The sequence below is a fragment of the Rhinoraja longicauda genome, chromosome 27, assembly GCF_053455715.1.
Source record: "Rhinoraja longicauda isolate Sanriku21f chromosome 27, sRhiLon1.1, whole genome shotgun sequence".
In the NCBI taxonomy this organism is placed as follows: Eukaryota; Metazoa; Chordata; class Chondrichthyes; order Rajiformes; family Arhynchobatidae; genus Rhinoraja; species Rhinoraja longicauda.
This window is the reverse complement of record NC_135979.1, coordinates 1,630,858-1,657,724: the sequence shown is the minus strand read 5'-3', so window position 1 is coordinate 1,657,724 and position 26,867 is coordinate 1,630,858. Positions and strand designations below refer to the sequence as shown.

Sequence of the window (26,867 nt, the reverse complement as noted above, 5' to 3'; positions counted from 1 at the left end):
ACCCACATTTGCCTTGACTATTTTTTTCCTCTTCACGTACCTAAAAAAACTTTTGCTATCCTCCTTTATATTATTGGCTAGTTTACCCTCGTACCTCATCTTTTCTCCCCGTATTGCCTTTTTAGTTAACTTTTGTTGCTTTTTAAAGAGTCCCAATCCTCTGTCTTCCCACTCTTCTTTGCTATGTTATACTTCCTCTCCTTAATTTTTATGCTGTCCTTGACTTCCCTCGTCAGCCACAGGTGTCTCTTACTCCCCTTAGAGTCTTTCCGCCTCTTTGGGATAAATTGATCCTGCAACCTCTGCATTATTCCCAGGAATACCTGCCATTGCTGTTCTACCGTCTTCCCTGCTAGGGCCTCCTTCCAGTAAATTTTACCATCCTACACACACCAGGGACAATTTACAATTTTACAAATGTAGAAAATAGGTGCAGGAGTCGGCCATTTGGCTCTTCGAGCCAGCACCGCCATTCAATGTGATCATGGCTGATCATCCAAAATCAGTACCCCGTTCGTGCTTCCTCCCCATATCCCTTGATTTCGTTAGCCCTAAGAGCTAAATCTAACCCTCTCTTGAAAACATCCAGTGAATTGGCCTCCACCGCCTTCTGTGGCAGAGAATTCTACAGATTCACAACTCTCTGGGTGAAAAAGTTTTTCCGAACCTCAGTCCTAAGTGGCCTCCCCCTTCTACTTAAACCGTGACCCCTGGTTCTGGACTCCCCCAACATCGGGAACATTTTCCTGCAGACATTGAGATGCGGGAGGAAACCGGAACACCCAAAGGAATCCCACTTGGTCACAGGGAGAACATGCAGACTCCACACAGACAGCACTCGAGGTCAGGATCGAACCTTGGTCGATCTCTGAAGAAGTGTCCTGACCCGAAACGTCGCGTATCCATGATCTCCAGAAATAGGCACGATGTGCTGGAGTAACTCAGCAGTCAGGGAGCTGGCTCTTAAACACTTAAAAATATATATTTACATGTGTATATCATCTTTCACATTCACAACAGGAATCTCACAGCCAATGAAACAACCTTCACGGGTGGCATGGTGGCACAGTGGTAGAGTTGCTGCCTCACAGCGCCAGAGACCTGAGTTCGATCCTGGCCACATGTGCCGTCTGTACGGAGTTTGTACGTTCTCCCCTGACCTGCGTGGGTTTTCTCCGGGTGCTCCGGTTTCCTCCCACACTCCAAAGACATGCAGATTTGTGGGTTAATTGGCTTTGGAAAAAATTGTAAATTGTCCCTAGTGTGTCATCAGGTCGTAAGTGATAGGAGTAAAATTAGGCCATTCAGCCCATCAAGTCTACTCCGCCATTCAATCACGGCTGATCTATCTCTCCCGCCTAACCCCATTCTCCTGCCTTCTCCCCATAACCCTTGACACCCGCACTAATCAAGAATCCTTCAATCTCTGCCTTAAAAATATCCATTAACTTGGCCTCCACAGCCGTCTGTGGCAATGAGTTCCACAGATTCACCCCAGGATAGCGCAGAACTGTGTCAGTGTGCGGGGATCGCTAGTCGGTGTGGACTCGGTGGGATGAAGGGCCAGTTTCCATACCTCTAAAGCCTTAAGGATAGCGAAGTCAGGGGGTATGGGGAGAAGGCAGGAACGGGGTACTGATTGAGAATGATCAGCCATGATCTCATTGAATGGCGGTGCTGGCTCGAAGCGCCGAATGGCCTCCTCCTGCACCTATTGTCTATTGTCTAAAGTAAAGACTCTATGAGTCTATGAACACGGGGGTGTGGGCACAACGGCAGACGCACTGACCCAAAACATCACGGTACGGTTACAACATTTGTCAGTGACCTTGAAGCTGGCGGTTCCTACCCGACAGATAATCTGGGTTAGTTGTGCTGAATGACATTAATCACTACGATGCAGCATGTTGTACAGGGGAAAGATACTTTATCACATCTCATTCCGATTACACTCCCGACTGCCTGGCTTGGCCTTCACAATGTTGACATAAGCGAGCCTGAAACCACGACCTATCTTCCCAGCTGCATCAAGTATTCACAATACCACGCCGCCAAGCAACCCGCAGGTTCATTAGTGACAGGAGCAGAATTAGGCCATTGGGCCCATCAAGTCTACTTAGGGTTGCCAACCTTCTCAGTCCCAAATAAGGGACGCAGGGTGATGTCACCGCCCCGCGCCCCACGTGACCTCACCCAGCCAGCGGCCACATGCTCCTGGCCCGGGCGGCCGCCATTGGTGGAGCGGGAGCACGTGGCCGCTGGCTGGGTGAGGTCACGTGGGGCGCGGGGTGGTGACGTCACCCTTTGTCCTGTATTTGGGAGTGAGGAAGTTGGCAACCCTACTAATACGGGACAAGGGCGGTTCCGTACGGGACAAACTAATTGAGCCCAAAATACGGGATGTCCCGGCTAATACGGGACAGTTGGCAACTGTAAGTCTACTCCACCATTCAATCATATCCGAACTATCTCTCCCTCTCAACTCCATTCTCCTGCCTGCTCCCCACAACTTTTGGAATGTAGTGCAGCAAAGTGCAGTCGTGCAATTTGGTTGCAGGAATTAACGTGTAGACTATTTTCTAAAAGGGGAGAGAATTCAGAAATCAGAGATGCATCGGGACTTCAGAGTGCTGGTGCAAGATTCCCAAAAAGTCAATCTGCACGCCGAATCGGTAATATGGAAGGCAAATTTATTTAGAGAGGGCTACAAAAACAGGGATGTAATGCTGAAGCTTTATGAAGCACTGCTCAGACTACGTTTGGAACATTGTGAGCAGTTTTGGGCCCCATATCTGAGGAAGGATGTGCTGGCCCTGGAGAGGGTCCAGAGACGGTTTACGAGAATGATCCCAGGAATGAGTGGGTTAACATATGATGTGCGTTTGTCGGCACTGGGCCTGTATTCGCTGGAGTTTAGAAGGATGAGGGGGGACCTCATTGAAACTTACCGAATAGCGAAAGGCCTGGATAGAGTGGATGTGGAGAGGATGTTTCCACCAGTGGGAGAGTCTAGGACCAGAGGGCACAGCCTCAGAAAAAAAGGACGTATCTTTAGAAAGGAGATGATTTCGATTTTTAGATTTAGAGATACAGCGCAGAAACAGGCCCTTCGGCCCACCGAGTCCGCGCCGACCAGCGATCCCCGCACACTAACACTATCCTACACCCACTAGGGACATTTTTTTTACATTTGCCCAGCCAATTAACCTACATACCTGTATGTCTTTGGAGTGTAGGAGGAAACCGAAGATCTCGGAGAAAACCCACGCAGGTCACGGGGAGAACGTACAAACTCCGTACAGACGGCGCCCGTAGTCAGGATCGAACCTGAGTCTCCAGCGCTGCATTTGCTGTAAGGCAGCAACTCTTCCGCTGCGCCACCGTGCCGCCCTTTGGGGCCCTTTGATGAGGAGGAATTTATTTAGTCAGAGGGTGGTGGATCTGTGCTATTCATTGCAGGGACGGCTGTGGAGGCCAAGTCAAAGGATATTTTTAAGGCAGATTCTTGATTAGTACGGGTATTAGGGGTTATGGGGAAAAGGCAGGAGAATGGGGTTGAGAGGGAAAGAAAGATCAGCCATGATTGAATGGGGGAATAGACTTGATGGGCCGAATGGCCCAATTCTGCTCCTAGAACATGAACATGAATTTGGCCCTGACACCAGCCTCCCTAAAACTACAGACAGCTTCCCGCTGTCAGAGAGACAAGCTTTTATCAGCCGCTGTGATTCCTGCAAATGTATTTTCGGTTTGTTTTTCATAACTGACTTGGTGCGTGTAATCTGCATTGTCTTTCACTCTGTGAACATTTTCAAACAAAGATACGGGGCACCTGCAATAAATAATTTTTATTGAGATAGCAGATTTGAAAGTCAAATAAAATTCCAATCAGCTACCAGAGGGCATGGGACAAAATTAGACCCATGGAGATGATTTAGTGCAAAATGAAGTTGGTTTTAAGGAGACAGAATAGACAGGAGGAGGCCATTCGGCCCTTCGAGCCAGCACCACCATTCAACGTGATCATGGCTGATCATTCTCAATCAGTACCCCGTTCCTACCTTCTCCCCATACCCCTTGACTCCGCTATCCTTAAGAGCTCTCTCTTGAATGCATTCAGAGAATTGGCCTCCACTGCCTTCTGAGGCAGAGAATTCCACAGATTCACAACTCTCTGACTGAAAAAGTTTTTCCTCATCTCCGTTCTAAATGGCCTACCCCTTATTCTTAAACTGTGGCCCCTGGTTCTGGACTCCCCCAACATTGGGAACATGTTTCCTGCCTCCAACGTGTCCAACCCCTTAATAATCTTATGTTTCAATAAGATCCCCTCTCATCCTTCTAAATCCCAGTGTACAAGCCTAGTCGCTCCAGTCTTTCAACATACGACAGTCCCGCCATTCCGGGAGACTGCAGATGCTGGAATCTTGAGAATAAAACTAAATAAAACTGTTTTTCTCTATCACAGACGTTGGACATAATCTCTGTATTTTTCCACAGTGCTCCGTAACCTTGACAAAGTTTATCACCAGCTGCCCATTGGAATGTCAACACTGGATCTTTGTCCTTGCTGCTCCTGGATCCTTGCTCAACTCCACGCATCTGCCAAACCCTACAACATCCACCACCATTAAGAAGCAATGCTTCACTGGTTTCTGTTACAGGCAGAACATTTCAGCCATGATCACATTGAATGGCGGTGCTGGCTCGAAGGGCCAAATGGCCTCCTCCTGCACCTATTGTCTATTTCATTGAAATGTGTGGGAAGGAACTGCAGATGCTGGTTTACATTGAAGGTAGACACAAAATGCTGGAGTAACTCGGCGGGCCAGGCAGCACCTCTGGAGAGAAGGAATGGGTGACGTTTCGGGTCAAAGTCTGAAGGATCTCGACCTGAAACGTCACCCATTCCTTCGATCCAGAGATGCTGCATATCCCGCTGAGTTACTCCAGCACTTTGTGTCTAACATTTCAGTGAGTTTACTTTAGTCTAGAGATACAGTGCGGAAACAGGCCCTTCGGCCCACCGGGTCCATGCCGACCAGCGATCCCCACACACCAACACTATCCTACACCCACTAGGGACAATTTTACATTTATATCAAGTTAATAAACCTACAAATCTGTACGTCTTCAGCGTGTGGGAGGAAATGGATCTCAGAGAAAAGTCATTTATTCACAAAACGCTGGAGTAACGCAGTGGGACAGGCAGCATCTCAGGAGAGAAGGAATGGGCGACGTTTCGGGTCGAGACCCTTCTTCAGACTCCCCCTCTGAGAAAAGTCACGCGGTCACGGGGAGAACGTACAAACTCCGTGCAGACAGCACCCGCGGTCAGGATGGAACCCAGGTCTCTGGGGCTGTGAGGCAGCAACTTTACCGCTGCGCCACCGTGACGCACGAACAAATGAGCTAGACTCGAACTGCAATTAATCTGCACGTTCGTGGGTAATATTTAATAGCTGCCTTTGAAAGTTATATTCAGGATCTGCATAGGCAGACACTTGGGCACCAGAATACAGTTGATGCACAATATATTTAATGATTATTGTAATCTCAACACTTTCAGATTATTTCAAAACATTTCCATTCGACAAGGGACAGAGGTCAGAGAGGAATTTTCCAGAAGTTTTCATCCTAATTTAAGGGTATTACCAATAAGACAGGTTGGATAACTTAGTTTAGTTTAGAAATACAGCGCGGAAACAGGCCCTTCGGCCCACTGAGTCCGCACCAACCAGCGATCCCCCGCAGACTAACACTATCCTATAAACACTAGGGACAATTTACACTTATACCAAGCCAATCAGCCTACAAACCTGTACGTCTTTGGAGTGTGGGAGGAAACCAAAGATCTCGGAGAAAACTCACGCAGGTCACGGGGAGAACGTGCAAACTCCACACAGACAGCACCCGTGGTCAGGGTCGAACCCTGGTCTTTGGGACAGAGGCAGCAGCTCTACCTGCTGCGCCACCATGCGCCCTTAACCAGATGCTCCACAGAATATGTGCAAAGTTCGCCACAGATAAAGAAAACACACAAAGCATTTTTGAAAAAAGTATCTTTATTTTTATGAAATCAAAGTCAAAAAGTAGTTTGCAACTTCTAAAGCTCCCACAAACAATAAAATTAAGGGTCTACGCTGGCAAGATATCACCGTTCATGGGTCAACAATGGGGTGAAAGCCCCAGAAACATTTACAGATTGCCCAGTGATTGGGGCAGTCTCTCTCTCTCTCTGTCTCCGCAAGACTCCCAAATGGCCAACGTGTTGCACAACATATCTTGAGAAAAAAAAACACAACCTACTACTCAAAAAGTTTAAGTGATCCATAAGTTCATAACCAGCATATTAAACTGTGGGAAAAAATGAAAGACTTCAAAGTGGAGAGGAGAGAGATCACGTCAGCTCACAGGACAGTGTGGAGTTGTGGCTCAGTGCATCAGTGCTGACAGGTTTGAAAGTGAAGATAGACACAAAATGCTGGAGTAACTCAGCGGGACAGGCAGCACCTCTGGAGAGAAGGAATGAATGGGCGACGTTTCGGGTCGAGACCCTTCTTCAGACTGATCAGTCTGAAGAAGGGTCTCGACCTGAAACGTCACCCATTCCTTCGCTCTATAGATGCTGCCTGTCCCGCTGAGTTACTCCAGCATTTTGTATCTATCTTCAGTTTAAACCGGCATCTGCAGTTACTTCCTAGAGTTAGAAAGTGATTTTATCAACAACTTAAAGCTTCTTTACTTTACGGAGTGCATTAAAGTCTAGTGCATCTTTACAAAAGACATGGTAAATGGTGCAGCATGTATATAAATGTGTATATGTATATATATATGAACCTTTGACTTATGGAAACAAGAAAAATTGTGACTTCCATAGAACAGTGATAAACCTGAAAGTCTATTTGCTCATTATACAGAACAGATAAGATATCATTAATAATCTCTCCTTCACCTCTACCCAAGAGAAAGGAACACATTCAATTAAGGAGCAGAAGTCTTGGTTTGTATGTAAAAAAAATTAATGCTCAAGGACTAGGTCGTGCTGCCTTTGGGAACAGCAGGCCTTGAATTAAAACATAGGAACTCTCACAGTTTTAAAGTAAACTGGATGGAGGTGTTATTTTTAGACTTGGCATTGTAAAGGTGTTCACAGAACCAGCGATCGGCACAGATCTCAAGACCGGACATCACTGCAAGTCACGTCGAACGTCCGATAACTCTTTGTCTCTGAGACTGCCGGGAGGGACACTGGTTACTAACAAATCTTTGGTTAGCGCGTGTGCCTGAGGACACCGGAGAGATCTAGCTAGGCATTATCCCAAGCTGTGAATCTTCCTGCACTGCACACTATTCTGTACAACAGGACACCAAGATTAACCAGAGAATAAAAAGAAACCTTTCAGCAAATGCACAAGCCTGTAAAAGGGTTACTGGGCCAGCTAATAACCTTAGTGTTAAATTATCGCCATATACTTACTAAAAATTACATTCTAAATGATTCCGTTTGTTACTTGTCACTTCCTCACTGTTTACTGAAAGGGCCAAGGGGTTTAATTTTGAACGATGCAGATGGTGGGAACCTGATGATCCCACAATTTTGACTGTCCTTTGCCAATGTTTCCTCCTTGGCATTCACGTTAATCAATGCACCAAAGACCAAGTCATCGCACACCCGAAAAAAGACACAAAGTGCTGGAGTAACTCAGCGGGTCAGGCAGCACCTGTGGAGAACATGGATAGGTGACATTTCACAGAGTGCTGGAATAACTCAGCGGGTCAGGCAGCATCTGTGGAGAACATGGATAGGTGACGTTTCAGAGTGCTGGAGTAACTCAGCGGGTCAGGCAGCATCTCTGGAGAACATGGACAGGTAACGTTTCACAGAGTGCTGGAGTAACTCAGCGGGTCAGGCAGCATCTGTGGAGAACATGGATAGGTGACGTTTCAGAGTGCTGGAGTAACTCAGCGGGTCAGGCAGCATCTCTGGAGAAAGGGACGTTTCAGGTCGAGACCCTTCTTCAGACTTCTGAAGTCTATAGAGTATTAAGATGGATCTCGATCCGAAACATAATCTATTTCTTTTGTCCAGAGATGGTGCCTGACCTACTGAGTTACTCCAGCACTTTGTGTCTATCTTCGGTTTAAAAGAGCATCTGCAGTTCCTTCCTCAGACTAGTTGCATCAATCTGAAGAAGGGTCCCGACCCAATACGTCACTTGCCCCCCCCACCCAGATGCTACCTGACCCGCTGAGTTACTCCAACACTCTGTGTCTTTATTTTGGTAAACCAGAGCCTGCAGTTCCTTGTGTCTACATCTTGCACCTACCTGCCTTGGACAAGTGTTAGAGGTTATGGGGGAAAAGGCAGGAAAATGGGGTTAGAGAGAGAGATAGGTCAGCCATGATTGAATGGCGGAGTAGACTTGATGGGCTGAATGGCCTAATTCTACTCCTATCTCTTATGACCTCATAGTTTCAAAGCAAAGCCAAGCCTAATTTCAAGGGAAGCTGGCGTAGAAGTGACACCACAAACTACCTGTCATCTCCAAGCGGTCGGTATTCCTTGCGTAATCTTCCAAGGACTCCACTCCGAGATGGCACGGATTCAGACAGACCATTCCCTGATTGTACTGCTATCTGCACTCAGTGTATAGCTGGTGAATAACGGGATGGGGTTTGACAAGACTCCCCTCCCCTGTAACCCCACCCCTCCCCCGTCAAAGAAACAAATATGGTTTTTTTAATATATAAAAAGAACAACAAAGAGAAAAACTTATGCTGGTGTTGGCTAACAAGGAATACTATCCACACAACAAAAAAGACAATGGTAATTGAGGTTTTTGATCAGTACAAGCAGAACGTGAAGTAGGAACACTGTAACAATGGCCACCCAGCTGATCGATATGTGCAAAATCAAACAAGAAACCGGGGAGTCTCAAACAGGAAGTGTGTGCAAATCAAGGCATCACCAGTTTAGTTTCGAGATACAGCGCCCGATCCCCGCACACTAACGCTACCCTACGCACACGAGGGGCAATTTACAATTTTACCCAAGCCAATTAACCTACAAAGCTGCGAGTCTTTGGAGTGTGGGAGGAAACCGGAGCGCCCGGAGAAAACCCACGAGATCACAGGGAGAAGGTACAAACTCCGTACAGACAGCACCCGTAGTCAGGATGGAACCCGGGTCTCTGGCGCTGTGATAGAAGACTTTACAGAAGCCTGGAGTTTCAGGCAATGGTTTAACAGGTTTTCTGCAGTTTGGAGCAAAAATGATTTGTTCACTTAAAAAAAGGAAATGCAAATGCCCACGATTGCTTGGCAGAGATAGATAGATTCTTGATTAGTGCGGGTGTCAGAGGTTATGGGGAGAAGGGGGTTAGGAGGGAGATAGATCGCCAATGATTGAATGGCGGAGTAGATGTGATGGGCCGAATGGCCTAATCCTACTCCTATCACTTATGACAGCACAGTGAACAGAAGGCAGGGGATGGTCTCCTTTGGTCATGTTGTCCGTTGACAACGCTGCTGTTAAACAGGGGAAAGAAATAACACCAGGACTTTCAGAGAGAGAGAGAGAGAGGCAGTACCGAACTTTAACCCAGTCATCCTTTGCTAATCTATAACCCGGCACTTTTAATCTGAGGTGCAGAAACAACTGCAAAGTTGCTTTCCCGGGGGAGAAGAAAGGGTTTAGTTTTTGTTTTTGGTTTCAGAGGTACAGCGTGGAAACAGGCCGTTCAGCCCAAAGTGCACACCGACCGACCGACCGACCAGCGATCATCTGTCACGCTAGTTCTATTCCACACACTCGGGACAATTTACAGAAGCTGATTAACCCACAAACCTACATGTCTTTAACCCACACGGGCACGGGGAGAACGTACAAACTCCGTACAGACAGCACCCGTAGTCAAGATCGAACCCGGGTCTCTGGTGGCAACTCTACCTCTGTGCCCAATCTCCGCATCAAAGTAGTTAATGAATTATAGAAGGGGGAATCCATTTAAGTATTTGGAGAAGTAGATTTTAAGCTGGGTAATTGTCACCTGCAAGGGGTCAAGGCTTGGAATCTAATGGCACAGTTGGACAGGTACATGGATAGGACAGGTTTAGAGGGTTATGGACCAAGTGCAGGCAAGTGGGACTAGGGTAGCTGGGACATTGTTGGCCAGTGTGGGCGAGTTGGGCTGAAGGGCCTGTTTCCACACTGTATCACTCTATGACTACGACACCCTCTCTCTCTCTCTCTCTCTCTAATCCCCACCCTCCACCCACCGCCAGAGGGCTCACTTAAACATGGTCGCCCCCTCAACACAAGATGGGATAGTGACCGTCAGGCTCAATCTCAGCTTTGGTAATGCATCGAAACAGCAAAGGATACAAATGAAAAATCTCTTGATGGATCAAACAGCCACAACATAAATAAATACAAGACCAGCGAGAAGTGTTGAAACACAAAAGTAGGCTGTGTCACAGCCAGCTGGCTTCACAGTTCTAAGTTCTAGACGATACATTCAGGAGTGCCCATCTCCGGCAGGGTGGCGATGGGGAAGCACGAGGACTTGCGCGTTGGCTTCGAGATCAAACCTTCAAAACCATTCACCGCGTACTGAACAACAGCAAAGATACTGAAGCTAGCCCCCCTTCCCCCACCACCACCATTGCCTCAAGGAAAGAGTTTGAGGAAGTTTTATGCTGTAAAATAACGTGCATTTCAGATATTGGGGATGGGCCGTGTTGTGGTGGGCTCCTCCTGTCAGTGCAGCCAGCCCAGAGGGTGAGGAGGGGCCGCCGGCCGGCCGGCCGGCCAGTCTCTAACGGGAGCCCTGCTGTCCACGGGCTGGGCACACACTCACGTCATGTACCGCGTGATGGCACGCAGGGCGTACAGTAATGCTGCCTGCATCCGCGCCTCCAGCAGCAGCAGGTTCACGTGCACCTGACGGGGTGGACGAAAACGGCCAATTACCACCTGCCAAAGAGCCCCACTCCCCTCCCCACTCCACCTCCCCATCCCATTACCACCTCCCCACCCCTCCCCACTCCACCTCCCCTCCCATTACCACCTCCCCTCCCCATCCCATTACCACCTCCCCTCCCCATTACCACCTCCTCTCCCCATTACCACCTCCCCTCCCCACTCCACCTCCCCATCCCATTACCACCTCCCCTCCCCTCCCCATTACCACCTCCCCTCCACACTCCACCTCCCCATCCCACTCCACCTCCCCTCCCCATCCCACTCCACCTCCCCATCCCACTCCACCTCCCCTCCACACTCCACCTCCCCATCCCACTCCACCTCCCCTCCCCACTCCACCTCCCCATCCCACTCCACCTCCCCTCCCATTACCACCTCCCCTCCCCTCCCCATTACCACCTCCCCTCCACACTCCACCTTCCCTCCCCATTACCACCTCCCCTCCCCACTCCACCTCCCCATCCCATTACCACCTCCCCTCCCCTCCCCATTACCACCTCCCCTCCACACTCCACCTTCCCTCCCCATTACCACCTCCCCTCCCCCCTCCCCATTACCACCTCCCCATTACCACCTCCCCTCCCCTCCCCTCCCCACTCCACCTCCCCTCTCCATTACCACCTCCCCTTCCCTCCCCATTACCACCTCCCCTCCCCATTACCACCTCCCCTCCCCTCAATTGGTCAAAAGTGATAGGAGCAGAATTAAGCCATGCGGCCCATCAAGTCTACTCCGCCATTCTATCACGGCTGATCTATCTCTCCCTCCTAATCCAATCCCCTGCCTTCTCCCCACAACCTCTGTCACCCTATCTATCTCTGCCTTCAAAATATCCACTGACTTGGCCTCCACAGCCTTCTGTGGCAAAGAATTCTACAGGTTCACCACCCTCTGACTAAATAAATTCCTCCTCATCACCTTTCTAAAGGTTCGTCCTTCTATTCTGAGGCTGTGCCCTCTGGTCCTAGACTCTCCCACTAGTGGAAACATCCTCTCCACATCCACTCTATCCAGGCCGCTCACTATTCGGTAAGTTTTAATGAGGTCCCCCCTCATCCTTCTAAACTCCAGCGAGTACAGGCCCAGTGCCGACAAACGCTCATCACATGTTAACCCACTCATTCCTGAGATATATTCTTGTAAACCTCCTCTGGACTCTTCTTCAGTCTGAAGTTCTAGGATAGTGTTAACGTGCGGGGATCGCCGGTTGGTGCAGACGCGGTGGGCCGAAGGCCTTGTTTCTGCGCTGTTTCTCTAAACTAAACCTAGACTAAATTTAAACTCAATGCTCGAAGCTGTCATCTTCCTTAAACCAGCATCTGCAGTTCCTCCCTACACATTCTGTCTGCTTGAAACCAGGAGTTTGATAGTTAAAACTTCCCAAAAACCAGACGCACCTTTTCTGAATGCCTGAAGTGTCTCCAGAAGCACACGTACATTCTCTTGGTCGTTTTCTCTGGGTAACAAGCCACAGTCTTGATGTAGATCTTCAGGCTGCGTTCGAGAAGCTGGTTGACCTCTCCATAGTCGTAGTCATCATATCTACACCGGAAAGGGGGGGGGGGGGGGGGGGGGGGGAGAAGACACGAGGATAAATATCTCCGGAAGCCACGAGGACAAACGCTCAAGAGCGCGAGCAGTTTGTAAGTTATAAAAAGGGGACGTACAACGAGATCTGGGTGTCCTAGTGCGTCAGTCACTGAAAGGAAGCATGCAGGTACAGCAGGCAGTGAAGAAAGCCAATGGAATGTAGGCCTTCATAACAAGAGGAGTTGAGTATAGGAGCAAAGAGGTCCTTCTGCAGTTGTACAGGGCCCTAGTGAGACCGCACCTAGAGCACTGTGTGCAGTTTTGGTCTCCAAATTTGAGGAATGATATTCTTGCTATTGAGGGCGTGCTGCGTAGGTTTACTAGGTTAATTCCCGAAATGGCGGGACTGTCGTATGTTGAAAGACTGGAGCGACTAGGCTTGTATACACTGGGATTTAGACGGATGAGAGGAGATCTTAAACGTATAAGATTATTAAGGGATTGGACACGTTAGAGGCAGGAAACATGTTCCCAATGTTGGGGGAGTCCAGAACCAGGGGCCACAGTTTAAGAATAAGGGGTAGGCCATTTAGAACTGAGATGAGGAAAAACTTTTTCAGTCAGAGTTGTGAATCTGTGGAATTCTCTGCCTCAGAAGGCAGTGGAGGCCAATTCTCTGAATGCATTCAAGAGAGAGCTGGATAGAACTCTTAAGGATAGCGGAGTCAGGGGGTATGGGGAGAAGGCAGGAACGGGGTACATATTGAGAATGATCAGCCATGATCACATTGAATGGCGGTGCTGGCTCGAAGGGCCGAATGGCCTCCTCCTGCACCTATTGTCTATAAACGAGTGACATACCTGATGCCAAACACACAGTGGATGTAGTTCCAAATGGCCCTCCTCAACATGGAGGTGTCCACGTCACAGTGCATGGCCATGGTGTTGTAGGTCAAGTTGTACACCACCTGGAACTTCTCATCCAACAGTTGGCCAACCTCCGGGTACAGCCGGTTGATCAACGAGTAGCCATGGTCCTCCCAGGTGTAGTCCTGAACACAGAGTTTAGTTTAGTTTAGAGATACAGCGTGGAAACAGACCCTTTCGGCCCACCGGGTCCGCGGCGACCAGCGATCTCCGCACACTAACACTATCCTACACACACCCACTAGGGACAATTTTTTACATATACCAAACCAATTAACCTACACACCTGTACGCCTTTGGAGGGTGGGAGGAAACGGAAGATCTCGGAGAAAACCCATGCAAGTCACGGGGAGAACGTGCAAACTCCGTACAGACAGCACCCGTAGTCGGGATCGAACCCGGGTCCCTGGCACTGCAATCGCTGTAAGGCAGCAACTTTACCACTGTGCCACCGTGCCGCCCAAAGAGGCACAGCATGTTATGTTCATAAGTGAAAGGAGCAGAATTGGGCCATTCGGCCCATCAAGTCTACTCTGCCATTCAATCATGGCTGATCTATCTCTCCCTCCTAACCCCATTCTCCTGCCTACTCCCCATAACCCCTGACACCCGCACTAATCAAGAATCTATCTATCTCTGCCTTAAAAATATCCATTGACTTGGCCTCCAGTCTTCTGTGGCAATGAATTCCACAGATTCACCACCCTTTGACTAAAAAAAAATCATCTCCTTCCTAAAGGAATGTCTAATCCTGAGGCTGTGACCCCTGATCCTGGACTCTTGCACTGGTGCAAGTTCCACTCAGCTGGTTGAGGCACATGGAACGAGCTGCAGCTTAGAACGTGGAATACTGTGGAATATAAAGGGAGCAGCACAGTGGTGCAGCAGTGGAGTTGTTGCCTCTCAGCGCCAGAGACTCGATTGTAATCACGTATTGTCTTTCCGCTGACTGGATAGAACACGACAAAAAGCTTTTCACTGTACCTCGGCACACGTGACAATAAACTAAACTCATAAACCAGTTGAACTTGGCTCCATGTTGGGCACGGACATTGTGGGCTGAAGGACCTGTTTCTGCGCTGCACTGTTCTCTGGTCTAACCTCAACACACAACTCCAGTTCCCCACATCAGCTGGCTGTTAATGCATGTGTGGGAATGGAACTGCAGATGCTGGTTTAAACCAAACATGGACACAAAATGCTGGAGTAACTCAGCATGACAGGCCGCATCTCTGGAGAAGGAACGGGCGACGTTTCGGGTCAAGACCCTTCTTCAATTTGAAGAACGGTCTCAACCAGAAACGTCACCCATTCCTTCTCTCCAGAGATGCTGCCTGTCCCGCTGAGTTACTCTAGCATTTTGTGTCTACCTTCGATTTAAACCAGCATCTGCAGTTCCTTAAGAGCTCTATCTAGCTCTCTCTTGAATGCATTCAGAGAATTGGCCTCCACTGCCTTCTGAGGCAGAGAATTCCACAGATTCACAACTCTCTCTGACTGAAAAAGTTTTTCCTCATCTCCGTTCTAAATGGCCTACCTCTTATTCTTAAACTGTGGCCCCTGGTTCTGGACTCCCCCAACATTGGGAACATGTTTCCTGCCTCTAACGTGTCCAACCCCTTAATAATCTTATACATTTTGATAAGATCTCCTCTCATCCTTCTAAATTCCAGTGTGTACAAGCCTAGTCGCTCCAGTCTTTCAACATACGACAGTCCCGCCATTCCAGGAATTAACCTAGTAAAACTACGCTGCACGCCCTCAATAGCAAGAATGTCCTTCCACAAATTTGGAGACCAAAACTGCACACAGTACTTCAGGTGCGGTCTCACTAGGGCCCTGTACAACTACAGAAGGACCTCTTTGCACCCAGTCTGTGTTGTGAACGGGATGGGGGGTGGGTGTTAGTCTCTGGACGTGGAGTTACCTGGGCCCGGAACGTGGGGGGTGGGTGTTAGTCTCTGGACGTGGAGTTACCTGGGCCCGGAACGTGGGTGGTGTCTGCTCCCCGCGCCGACTGAAGTCCTTGTAACCGAAGTCCGCGTCTTCGACAAAGCACGATAAATTGGTCGATGAGAGCAACTGGTTATCATCTGCTGGGCAAAGGCAAAGAGCGGTCAGTTACAGAGGGAAAGCTAAAGACACACTGGGGACCATGTTATAGGAAAGATGTTGCCAAGACGGAAAGGGTCCAGAGAAGATTTACCAGGATGTTACCAGGACTCGAGGGTCTGAGCTGTAGCGAGAGGTTGAGCAGGCTAGGGCTGTATTCCTTGGAGCGCAGGAGGATGAGGGGTGATCTTTTAGAGGTGTACAAAATCATGAGAGGAACAGATCGGGTAGATGCACAGAGTCTCTTGCCCAGACTGGTTAGCACGTAACAAAAGCTTTTCACTGAACCTCGATACAAGTGACAATAAACTAAACTTCATAAGTTCACAAGTCAAAGGAGCAGAATTTGGCCATCCCACCCATCGAGTCTACTCTGCCATTCAATCACGGTTAATCGATCTCTCCCTCTCAACCCCATTTTCCTGCTTTCTCCCCATAACCCCTGACACCCGTACTAATCAAGAAAGTACTAAAGAATTACTAAACTAACCAACAAACAAACAAACTATCTTCAGACTAAATGTGTAGGGACTGCAGATGCTGGTTTAAACTGAAGATAGACAAAATCCTGGAGTAACTCAGTGAGACAGGCAGCATCTCTGGAGAGAAGGAATGGGTGACGATTCGGGTCGAGACTGAGTGTCAGGGGAGAGGGAGATTAGAGATACGGAAGGGTAAGGTGTTAAAAGGACAGATCGAAGCAAACAATGACCAAGGAAATGTAGAATGGTTCATTGTTGGCTGAGGGGAAGGTGACAACGAGGCACACAATCAGTAGAATTAATCAGGAGGACGGTGAAACTAGTCGGAGAACCAGGGTGGGGGAGGGATGGAGAGAAGGAAAACAAGGGCTACTTGAAGTTAGAGAACTAGGGTGGGGAGGGGGTCAGGGTGAGGAGGGGAGGGGGTCAAGGTGGGGTGGGGTCAGGGTGGGGATGGGAGGGGGAGTTGAAGTGTTTGGCAGGCGGGAGATGGAGCTGGGCCCAGGCGGACTGAGTGGAGGTGTTCAGTGAATATTGAAGTGACGTTTTACCTGCGGGGGCGACAAACGAGCTTTCCCGCTTCTCATGCTCAAACCGCGACGCCTTCTCCTCCTGACTTGCTTCTTCGCTCTGGCGGCCTTCCTGGAGCAGCTTCATCTTCTCCATCAGAGCCTCCAGCTCCCGCAGATCCTCCCTGCTCTGGGCAGACGGGCAGAACAGAGGCGTGGGCCCACAGTGCGCGGAAAACAGCCCGTCGCAAACAAACGGACAATTCTTTTCACTCGGCCAACTCTGAACTACATTGACCATTATTGTTATTATTACACTATTATTGTTTGTTTATTATGTGTACGTATGTGTGCGTGTGTGTATAGACACACATATACATGTGGGAAAGAAAACAGCAGATGCCGGTTTAAATTGAAGGTGGGACACAAAATGCTGGAGTAACTCAGCGGGACAGGCAGCATCTCTGGAGAGAAGGAATGGGTGACGTTTCGGGTTGAGACCCTTCTTCAGACAACGACCGTCTTAAGAAGGGTCTCGACCCCAAACATCACCCATTCCTTCTCTCCTATATACACATATATAAATATCTATATATATATATATATATATAATAATATACATATGTTTTTGTGAGTATATAGATAGATATACACACACATATATATACACACTGAACTTTTTTTTTGTATGTATGTTAGTACTCCTTTTCTCATTGATTATCTTGTTTACAGTGTACTATGTTTACACATTCGGTTGTGCTGATGCACGTAAGAGTTTCATTACTCTATCTGGGACATAAGATAATAAACCACTCCTGACTCTTAACTCTTGAACCATCCTACCACAACCAGAGAGCAGTGCTGAACTGCTATCTACCCCATTGGTGACCCTCGGATCGGACTTGATCCTTGATCGGACTTTGACAATAGACAATAGAAAATAGGTGCAGGAGAAGGCCATTCGGCCCTTCGAGCCAGCACCGCCATTCAATGTGATTATGGCTGATCATTCTCAATCAGTACCCCGTTCCTGCCTTCTCCCCATACCCCATGACTCCGCTAACCTTAAGAGCTCCATCCAGCTCTCTCTTGAATGTATTCAGAGAATTGGCCTCCACTGCCCTCCGAGGCAGAGAATTCCACAGATTCACAACTCTCTGACTAAAAAAGTTTTTCCTCATCTCTGTTCTAAATGGCCTACCCCTTATTCTTAAACTGTGGCCCCTGGTTCTGGACTCCCCCAACATTGGGAACATGTTTCCTGCCTCTAACGTGTCCAACCCCTTAATAATTTTATACGTTTCGATAAGATCCCCTCTCATCCTTCTAAATTCCAGTGTATACAAACCTAGTCGCTCCAGTCTTTCAACATATGACAGTCCCACCATTCCGGGAATTAACCTAGTAAACCTACGCTGCACGCCCTCAATAGCAAGAATATCCTTCCTCAAATTTGGAGACCAAAACTGCACAGTACTCCAGGTGCGGTCTCACTCGGGCCCTGTACAACTGCAGAAGGACCTCTTTGCTCCTATACTCAACTCCTCTTGTTATGAAAGACAACATTCCATTGGCTTTCTTCACTGCCTGCTATACCTGCATGCTTCCTTTCAGTGACTGATGCACTAAGACACCCAGATCACGTTGTACGTCCCCTTTTCCTAACTTGACACCATTCAGATAATAATCTGCCTTCCTATTCTTACCACCAAAGTGGATAACCTCACACTTATCTACATTAAACTGCATATGCCATGCATCCGCCCACTCACACAACCTGTCCAAGTCACCCTGCAACCTCATAGCATCTTCCTCACAGTTCACACTGCCACCTAGCTTTGTATCATCGGCAAATTTGCTAATGGTACTTTTAATCCCTTCATCCAAGTCATTGATGTATATTGTAAATAGCTGCGGTCCCAACACCGAGCCTTGCGGTACCCCACTAGTCACTGCCTGCCATTCTGAAAGGGACCCATTTATCCCCACTCTTTGCTTTCTGTCTGTCAACCAACTTTCTATCCATGTCAGTACCCTACCTCCAATACCATGTGCTCTAATTTTGCCCACCAATCTCCTATGTGGGCTTTGCAGGCTTTACCTTGCACTAAACGTTGTTCCCTTGTCATGTATCTGTGCACTGTGAATGGCTCGATTGTAATCGTGTATAGTCTTTCCGCTGACTGGATAGCACGATGCAACAAAAAACAAGAATACACTAAACTACGACTGCGACCGAGACAGTTCACAAGTCTCTGGCGCCGACAGTTACTGTTTCTGGCGCCAACAATCTGAAACTTGCTAACCTTCCATGCAATGAATGCAAAAGCCTCCTAGTTATTAACTGGCAAAACTAAAATTACCAGATCCTTATTGTGACAACAAACCACTCCCTGGAAAACGCAACGTCGAGCTTCATAATTAAACATGAAGCACCCGGTGTAAATTTGCTACAAAATGTTCATAAGTGATAGGAGCATAATTAGGCCATTCGGCCCATCAAATCTACTCCGCCATTCAATTATATCTGATCAATCTTTCCCACTCAACTCCAGTTTCCTGCCTTCACCCCATAACCCCTGACACCCGCACTAAACAAGAATCTATCCACCTCCGCCTTAAAAATATCCACTGACTTGGCCTCCACTGCCGTCTGTGGCAATGAATTCCACAGATTCACCACCCTCTGACTAAAGAAATTCCTCTTCATCTCCTTCCTAAAAGAACGTCCTTTAATTCTGAGGCTGTGCCCTCTGGTCCTAGACTCTCCCACTAGTGGAAACATCCTCTCCACATCCTCTATCCAGGCCGCTCACTATTCAGTAATACACCTAATGTGTTCTGCAATGGACAATCTGCAGCTGTTGACAAGAGTTTACCCAAACCCACAGCATCCCTGGAAAACGTGGATAGTCGACGTTTCAAGTCGGAACTCTTTTTCAGACTGATGAAAGATCCCGACCCAAAATGTCACATATCCACGTTCTCCAGGGATGCTGCCTGACCTGCTGAGTTACTCCAGCACTCTGTGAAACGTCACCTATCCATGTTCTCCACAGAAGCTGCCTGACCCGCTGAGTTACTCCAGCACTCTGTGAAACGTCACCTATCCATGTTCTCCACAGATGCTGCCTGACCTGCTGAGTTACTCCAGCACTCTGTGAAACGTCACCTATCCATGTTCTCCACAGATGCTGCCTGACCCGCTGATTTACTCCAGCACTCTGTAAAACGTCACCTATCCTTGAAGAAAAGGAATGGGTGATGTTTCGGGTCGAGACCCTTCTTCAGACTAGTCTGGGGAAATGGAATCGAGGGATATAGACAGTGATGTAGAGAGATATAAAACAAATGAAACTAGTACCACAACTAGGATAGGGGAGGGACCGAGGGAGAGGGAAAGCTAAAGATACACTGGACACCATGGGTTACTTGAAGTTAGAGAAATCAATATTCATACCGCTGGAGTGTAAGTAAGCTCCCCAAGTAAAATACGAGTTGCCGTTTGTCCAGTTTGCGTTTGGCCTCAGTGATTGCTGATCAGTGTCAGTGCCTCTCAGGGAGAGGGTGTGGGTCTGAAGAAGGGTCATAGAATCATAGAAAATAAGTGTAGGAGTAGGCCATTCGGCCCTTCGAGCCAGCACCACCATTCAATAGGATCATGGCTGATCATCCAGAATCAGTACCCCGTTCCTACTTTCTCCCCATATCCTTTGGTTCTGTTCGCCCTACAGAGCTAAATCTGACTCTCTCTTGTCCCGAAACGCCACCCATTCCCTTCTCTGCAGAGAAGCTGCCTGTCCCGCTGAGTTACTCCAACTTTGTGTGTAAACGAGACGTTAAGGTACGAGTGGACCAGGGTCAGCTTACTGCGCTGGCGTTAGGGTACGAGTGGGTGGGGGGCAGCATTAGGGTACGAGTGGGTGGAGGTTAGGGTATGAGTGGGTGGGGGGCAGCATTAGGGTACGAGTGGGTGGGGGTTAGGGTACGAGTGGGTGGGTGGGGGCAGCGTTAGGGTACGAGTGGGTGGGTGGGGGCAGCGTTAGGGTACGAGTGGGTGGGGGTACGAGTGGGTGGGGGCAGCGTTGGGGTACGAGTGGGTGGGGGTTAGGGTACTAGTGGGTTGGCGTTGGGGTACGAGTGGGTCGGGGGCAGCTTACTGTGCTGGCGTTCCCAGTGTCCTCGGAGCCGCTGCTGCAGGAGCTGTCGGAGTCACAGTTTCGAGGGGAGGGGGGTCTGAAGGTGAAGCCCCCGTCCTGGTCGAGGTCAGGCCGCACCCCACAGCCCAGCACGAAGGAGGCGAGCGAGTGGTAATGTGTGAGCAGCACCACCGCGTGGATCAGCTCCGCCAGCGACCAGCTGCTCTCACCCGCCCTCAGCAGCTCCTGCAACACACGACACACACGCATGACCAACCGCGCACACACACGCATGACCAGCTGCTCTCACCCGCCCTCAGCAGCTCCTGCAACACACCGTGTGTCAGAGCGACATACACGCATCATTCCAACACAAACACGTATGACCAGCGATGTACACATGCCCGTGTTAAGCAGCTTCTGCAACACACTGCGTGTGACCAGTCGCGTGCACACACAACTCTTACACACACGTGTGACCACTGTACTTTGGTATACGTGATAATAAACTAAACTAATCTAAATCTTAATCTAGTAAAGAGAACACACACACTGCTTGCATTCAGTTAATGCTGACGAGAGGTTTGGTTTGTTAAATGATAGAGCAATACATGCCAACCTACGCCTGTCCCCACATGACCAGAGCTACAGGTACACACCTTCAAATTCAAAACCATCGGATAATGACAGCAAAACTAGCAACCACACACGGTAATTACTAACCTCCAAATTCATTACTTCATAGGTGAGAGGAGCAGAATTAGGTCATTCGATCCATCAAGTCTACTCCACCATTCAATCATGGCTGATCTATCTCTCCCTCCTAACCCCATTCTTTAGATTTTTTTTTTTTAGATTTAGAGGTACAGCGCGGAAACAGGCCCTTCGGCCCACCGGGTCTGCGCCGCCCAGCGATCCCCGCACATTAACACTATCCTACACACACTAGGGACAATTTTTACACTTACCCAGTCAATTAACCTACATACCTGTACGTCTTTGGAGTGTGGGAGGACACCGAAGATCTTGGAGAAAACCCACGCAGGTCACGGGGAGAACGTACAAACTCCGTACAGACAGCGCCCGTAGTCAGGATCGAACCTGAGTCTCCGGCGCTGCATTCGCTGTAAGGCAGCAACTCTACCGCTGCGCCACCGTGCCGCCCTGCCTTCTCCCTGTAACCCCTGACAGCCGCACTAATCAAGAATCTATCTATCCCTGCCTTAAAAATATCCACAGACTTGGCCTCCACAGCCTTCTGTGGCAATGAATCCCATAGATTCACCACCCTCTCACTAAAGAAATTCCTCCTCATCTCCTTCCTGAAGGAACGTCCTTTAATTCTGAGGCTGTGACCTCTGGTCCTAGACTCTCCCACTAGTGGAAACATCTTCCCCACATCCACTCTATCCAAGCCTTTCACTATTTGGTGAGTTTCAATGAAGTCTCCCCTCATTCTTCTAAACTCCAGCGAGTACAGGCCCAGTGCCGACAAACGCTCAACATATGTTAACCCACTTATTCCTGTGATCATTCAGCCCAAGACTGAATAACTGTTCTTTGATATTCATACCTTCGAGCACCAGAGACCCAGGTTCGATCCTGACTACGGGTGCTGCCTGTACAGAGTTTGTACATTCTCCCTGTGACCGTGTGGGTTTTCTCCGGGTGCTCTGGTTTCTTCCCACACTCCAATAAAGACGTACAAGTTTGTAGGTTAACTGGTATAAGAAAATAACTGCAGATGCTGGTACAAATCGATTTATTCACAAAATGCTGGAGTAACTCAGCAGGTCAGGCAGCATCTCGTTAGAGAAAGAATGGGTGACGTTTTGGGTCGAGACCCTTCTGAAGAAGGGTCTCGACCCGAAACGTCACCCATTCCTTCTCTCCCGAGATGCTGCCTGACCTGCTGAGTTACTCCAGCATTTTGTAGGTTAACTGGCTTCGGTAAGTTGTAAAATTGTCCCTAGTGGGTGTAGGACAGTGCTCGTGTGTACGGGCTAATCGCCGGACGGCACAGTCGCAGTGGGCCGAAGGGCCTGTTTCCCCGCTGCATCTATAAACTTCAGATAGACACAAAATGCTGGGGTAACTCAGCGGGGCAGGCAGCATCTCTGGGGAGAAGGAAGGGGAAGGAATGCAGTGTAAACCAGCACCTGCAGTTTATTCCCACACCTCTTCCACCTCCCTCACGGGGAGCGTGGTGAGGGAGGGGGAGAGAACAGTGGACAATGGAGCACCCGGCAAGGGGGTGCCTTGTAGCTTTGTCAGCGCCCTTTACGTAGCGACTATTTGCATTCCTTGGGTACGCAAGCAAAGAATTTCACTGTGACGTGTCATATGTGACAATAACGTACGGGCGCTCCTCAACCTACGATGGGGCTACGTTCCGAGAAACCCATTGGAAACCGAAAATATCGCACGTCCAAACGCATTTAATACACTCGATCACGTGGCCGTAAGCGAGTGGAGGCTCGCTACGGGTCACTGCCGTTTGCACAATCACAACGTCCAAACATCGTAAGTGGAAGCATGGTAAGCCGGGGAGCATCTGTATCCTATCCCATCTCTAAACTAACGAGGCTGCTGTGCACAGCTCGGCAGACACTTGCCTCGATGTGGTCCTTGGTGATCAGCCAGGGCCGGTGAGCCAGGATTTTGTTGATTTCGCCGAGGTTCTTCAGTTTCTGGGGGACGGCGTTTAACCCGTTCAGCCACTCGGGGCTGCCCCCCACCTGCAGGAACTCGCTGATGTGAAGGCCAACGAGGTACGAGCACTGGTGCCGGGCAGCAGCCTGTAACCAGATGGAGAAACATAGACAATACGTGCAGAGAGAGGCCACTCGGCCCTCCATCCCACTATTACAGCCACTCCTCCACATTAACGGCAATGCACAGAGGTCAATTAACCTGCAAACCCACACACCCCTGGGATTAGTTTATTGTTTTTTTTCTTTGTTTATTATCATATATATACAGCCGGAAACAGGCCTTTTCGGCCCTCCAAGTCCGTGCCGCCCAGCGATCCCCGTACATTAACACTATCCTACACCCACTAGGGACAATTTTTACATTTTACCCAGCCAATTAACCTACATACCTGTACGTCTTTGGAGTGTGGGAGGAAACCGAAGATCTCGGAGAAAACCCACGCAGGTCACGGGGAGAACGTACAAACTCCGTACAGACAGCGCCCGTAGTCAGGATCGAACCTGAGTCTCCGGCGCTGCATTCGCTGTAAAGCAGCAACTCTACCGCTGCGCTACCGTACCGTGCCGAATTATTATATATTATCTGTGAGTATTTGATTTTTCAGCCTGTTGTGCTGCTGTAAGATCAGCCACGATTGAATGGCGGAGTAGACTCGATGGGCCGAATGGCCTAATTCTGCTCCTTTGAACTTATGAACATGAACTAAGTAAGAATTTCACTATTCCCGTAGTCTGTACATAATGACATAGACAATAGGTGTAGGAGTAGCCCATTCGGCCCTTCGAGCCAGCACCGCCATTCAATATGATCATGGCTGATCATCCAGAATCAGTACCCCGTTCCTGCCTTCCCATATCCCTTGATTCCGTTAGCCCCAAGAGCTAAATCTAACTCTCTTGAAAACTTCCCGCGAATTGGCCTCCATTGCCTTCTGTGGCAGAGAATTCCACAGATACACAACTCTCTGGGTGAAAAAGTTTTTCCTCATCTCAGTCCTGCTCTGCCGTCGGTAGCTTTAGGGGGGCCTGTATCTCTCTCTGTTGCTGTTGGTAGCTGAGGGGGGCCTGTATCTTCCTCTCTGTTCCTGCCAGAAGCTGAGGAGGACCTGTATCTCTCTCTCTGTTGCTGTCGGTAGCTGAGGAACACCTGTATCTCTCTCGGTTGCTGTCGGTAGCTGAGGAGGACCTGTATCTCTCTCTGTTGCTGTCGGTAGCTGAGGAGGACCTGTATCTCTCTCTGTTCCCGTGTGCACGGTGTGCTGCTCACCATTAAAGCGATGTAATGCCGGTAGTGATAGGGCAGCGGGCCGTCCATCTGCAGCAGGTAGTACTGAGTCTTCCAGAAGCTCTCCAGGTAGCGTGGGTGCAAGCCCATCACCATGGTGACGTTGTCCACACGACCAGTGGACATGAAGGCTTCAATGAAGAGCTGCCTCTCAGCGTCATCCTGACCCTCCTGTAGAACCTGTCGCCAGAACACAGCCATAAGCACACAGGCATTCCAACCACAGCCATAGAGTGTGACAGCATGGAAACAGGCCCTTCGGCCCAACTTGCCCATGATGACCAACATGCCCCATCTACACTAGTCCCACGCTTGCATTTGGCCCACACCGCTCGAAACTTGTCCTATCCACGTACCCGTCTAAACGTTTCTTAAACGTTGGGATAGTCGCTGCCTCAACTACCTCCTCCGGCAGCTCGTTCCGTACACCCACCACCCCTTGTGTAAAACAGTTAACCCCTCAGATTCCTATTAAATCTTTCCACCCTTACCTTAGCCCTATGCCCTCTGGTATAATATTCAACACCATGTCTTCAGAAATAATTTAAATACCTTGCAGGGAACACTATTTGAATGAAATGCAAAACACAAAATGCTGGCTGAACCTCGGGCAGCACAGTGGCCCACTGAGTCCCCGCTGACCATCGGTCACCTGTTCACACTGGTTCTACCTTATCCCACTTTCTCAGCCACTCGCGACACACTTCGGGGGCAATCTACAGAGACTGATTAGCCTACACACCCACACATCTTTTGGATGTGGGAGGAAACCGGAAGAAACCCACGTGGTCACGGGGAGAACGTTCAAACTCCAAACAGACAGCACCCGAGGTCAGGATCGAACCTAGGTCTCTGGCGCTGAGAGGCAGCGGCTCTACCCGCTGTGCCACCGTGACTCCCCTTCGTTGTGACGCCCCTTCGAAGTGCCTTTCATGTTCCGTCTCCAAGTTGACGCTGACAGTTCTTCGGCATGATATAAATTGCAAGCGACGTCATAAGTGATACGAGTAGAATTAGGCCATTCGGCCCATCAAGTCTACTGCGCCATTCAATCATGGCTGATCTATCTCTCCCTCCTAACCCCATTCCCCTGCCTTCTCCCCGTAACCTCAGACACCCGCACTAATCAACAATTTATCTATCTCTGCCGTAAACATTTTCGACGAGAGCACATTTAAAATTCCAGGCTGGTGCATTGGCAGTTTCACAGTTGGCACAGGATGGTGTTACTGACCCTGGCACTCTGCCTCCACTACAGTGAGCAGAGTAAACAAGGTCCTCACTCACGGCAAACAGCCTGCCAACACTCAGATGCCCGATAAATAAAAACATTGTCCGGTAATGAGATCACCAGCGATTCCAGCTCACCATCTCTGTTCCATTCGATGCTGCAGTTGGTCAACAAGTTCTACGTCATGGGAGCAGAATTAGGCCATTCGGCCCATCGAGACTACTCCGTCATTCAATAATTGGCTGATCAATCTTTCCCTCTCAACCCCATTCTCCTGCCTTCTCCCCATAACCCCCGACACCCGTACTAATCAAGAATCTGTCAATCTCCGCTTTAAAAATACCTCCAATGACTTGGCCTCCACCGCCCTATGTGGCAGATTCACAACCCTCTGACTAAAGAAATTCCTCCACATCTCCATTCTAAAGGTTCATCCTTTTATTCTGAGTTTGCACCCTCTGAGATTTATTCTGAGTTTGCACGCTCGACTCTCCCACTAGTGGAAACATCCTCTCCACATCCACTCTAAGGCCGCTCACTATTTGCTAAGTTTCAATGAGGCCCCCCCCCCTCTAAACTAAGCTATGGAATACCGATGGGGGAATGGAGTTGCTCTGAGGGCTAGTGTGGGCCAAACGAGTACAGGCCCAGTGCCGTTAAACACTCATCTTATGTTAACCCACTCATTCCTGGGATCATTCTCGTAAACCTCCTCTGGACCCTCTCCAGAGCCAGCACATCCATCCTCGGATATGGGGCCCAAATTTGCTCCCAGTGTTCCAAATGTGGCTTGACCAGCGCCTTATAGAGCCTCACTCAGCATTACAACCCTGCTTTTGTATTCTAGCCCTCTCTAAATAAATGCGTTTGCCTTCCGCATTAACGGCTCGACATGCAAATTAACTTTCTGGGAATCCTGCACCGGCACTCCCAAGTCCCTTTGCACCTCCG

General features: G+C 49.0%; 1 protein-coding gene across 3 annotated transcripts in view; it reads right to left on the bottom strand.

Moving 5' to 3' along the window:
- Positions 1 to 6,622: 6,622 nt before the first annotated feature.
- sesn2 (sestrin 2) overlaps positions 6,623 to 26,867 on the bottom strand; it is a 52,079-nt gene continuing 31,834 nt past the window's right edge. For all 3 annotated transcript variants that reach the window (XM_078423028.1, XM_078423029.1, XM_078423030.1), the window contains 8 exons: positions 24,668 to 24,865; positions 23,302 to 23,484; positions 20,708 to 20,932; positions 16,590 to 16,737; positions 15,422 to 15,537; positions 13,379 to 13,569; positions 12,385 to 12,529; positions 6,623 to 10,945 (listed from right to left, as the gene is read on the bottom strand). In XM_078423028.1, coding sequence (XP_078279154.1) covers positions 10,859 to 10,945; positions 12,385 to 12,529; positions 13,379 to 13,569; positions 15,422 to 15,537; positions 16,590 to 16,737; positions 20,708 to 20,932; positions 23,302 to 23,484; positions 24,668 to 24,865 — 1,293 coding nt within the window. In that variant the 3' untranslated portion in view covers positions 6,623 to 10,858. The remainder of the gene's footprint in view (positions 10,946 to 12,384; positions 12,530 to 13,378; positions 13,570 to 15,421; positions 15,538 to 16,589; positions 16,738 to 20,707; positions 20,933 to 23,301; positions 23,485 to 24,667; positions 24,866 to 26,867) is intronic.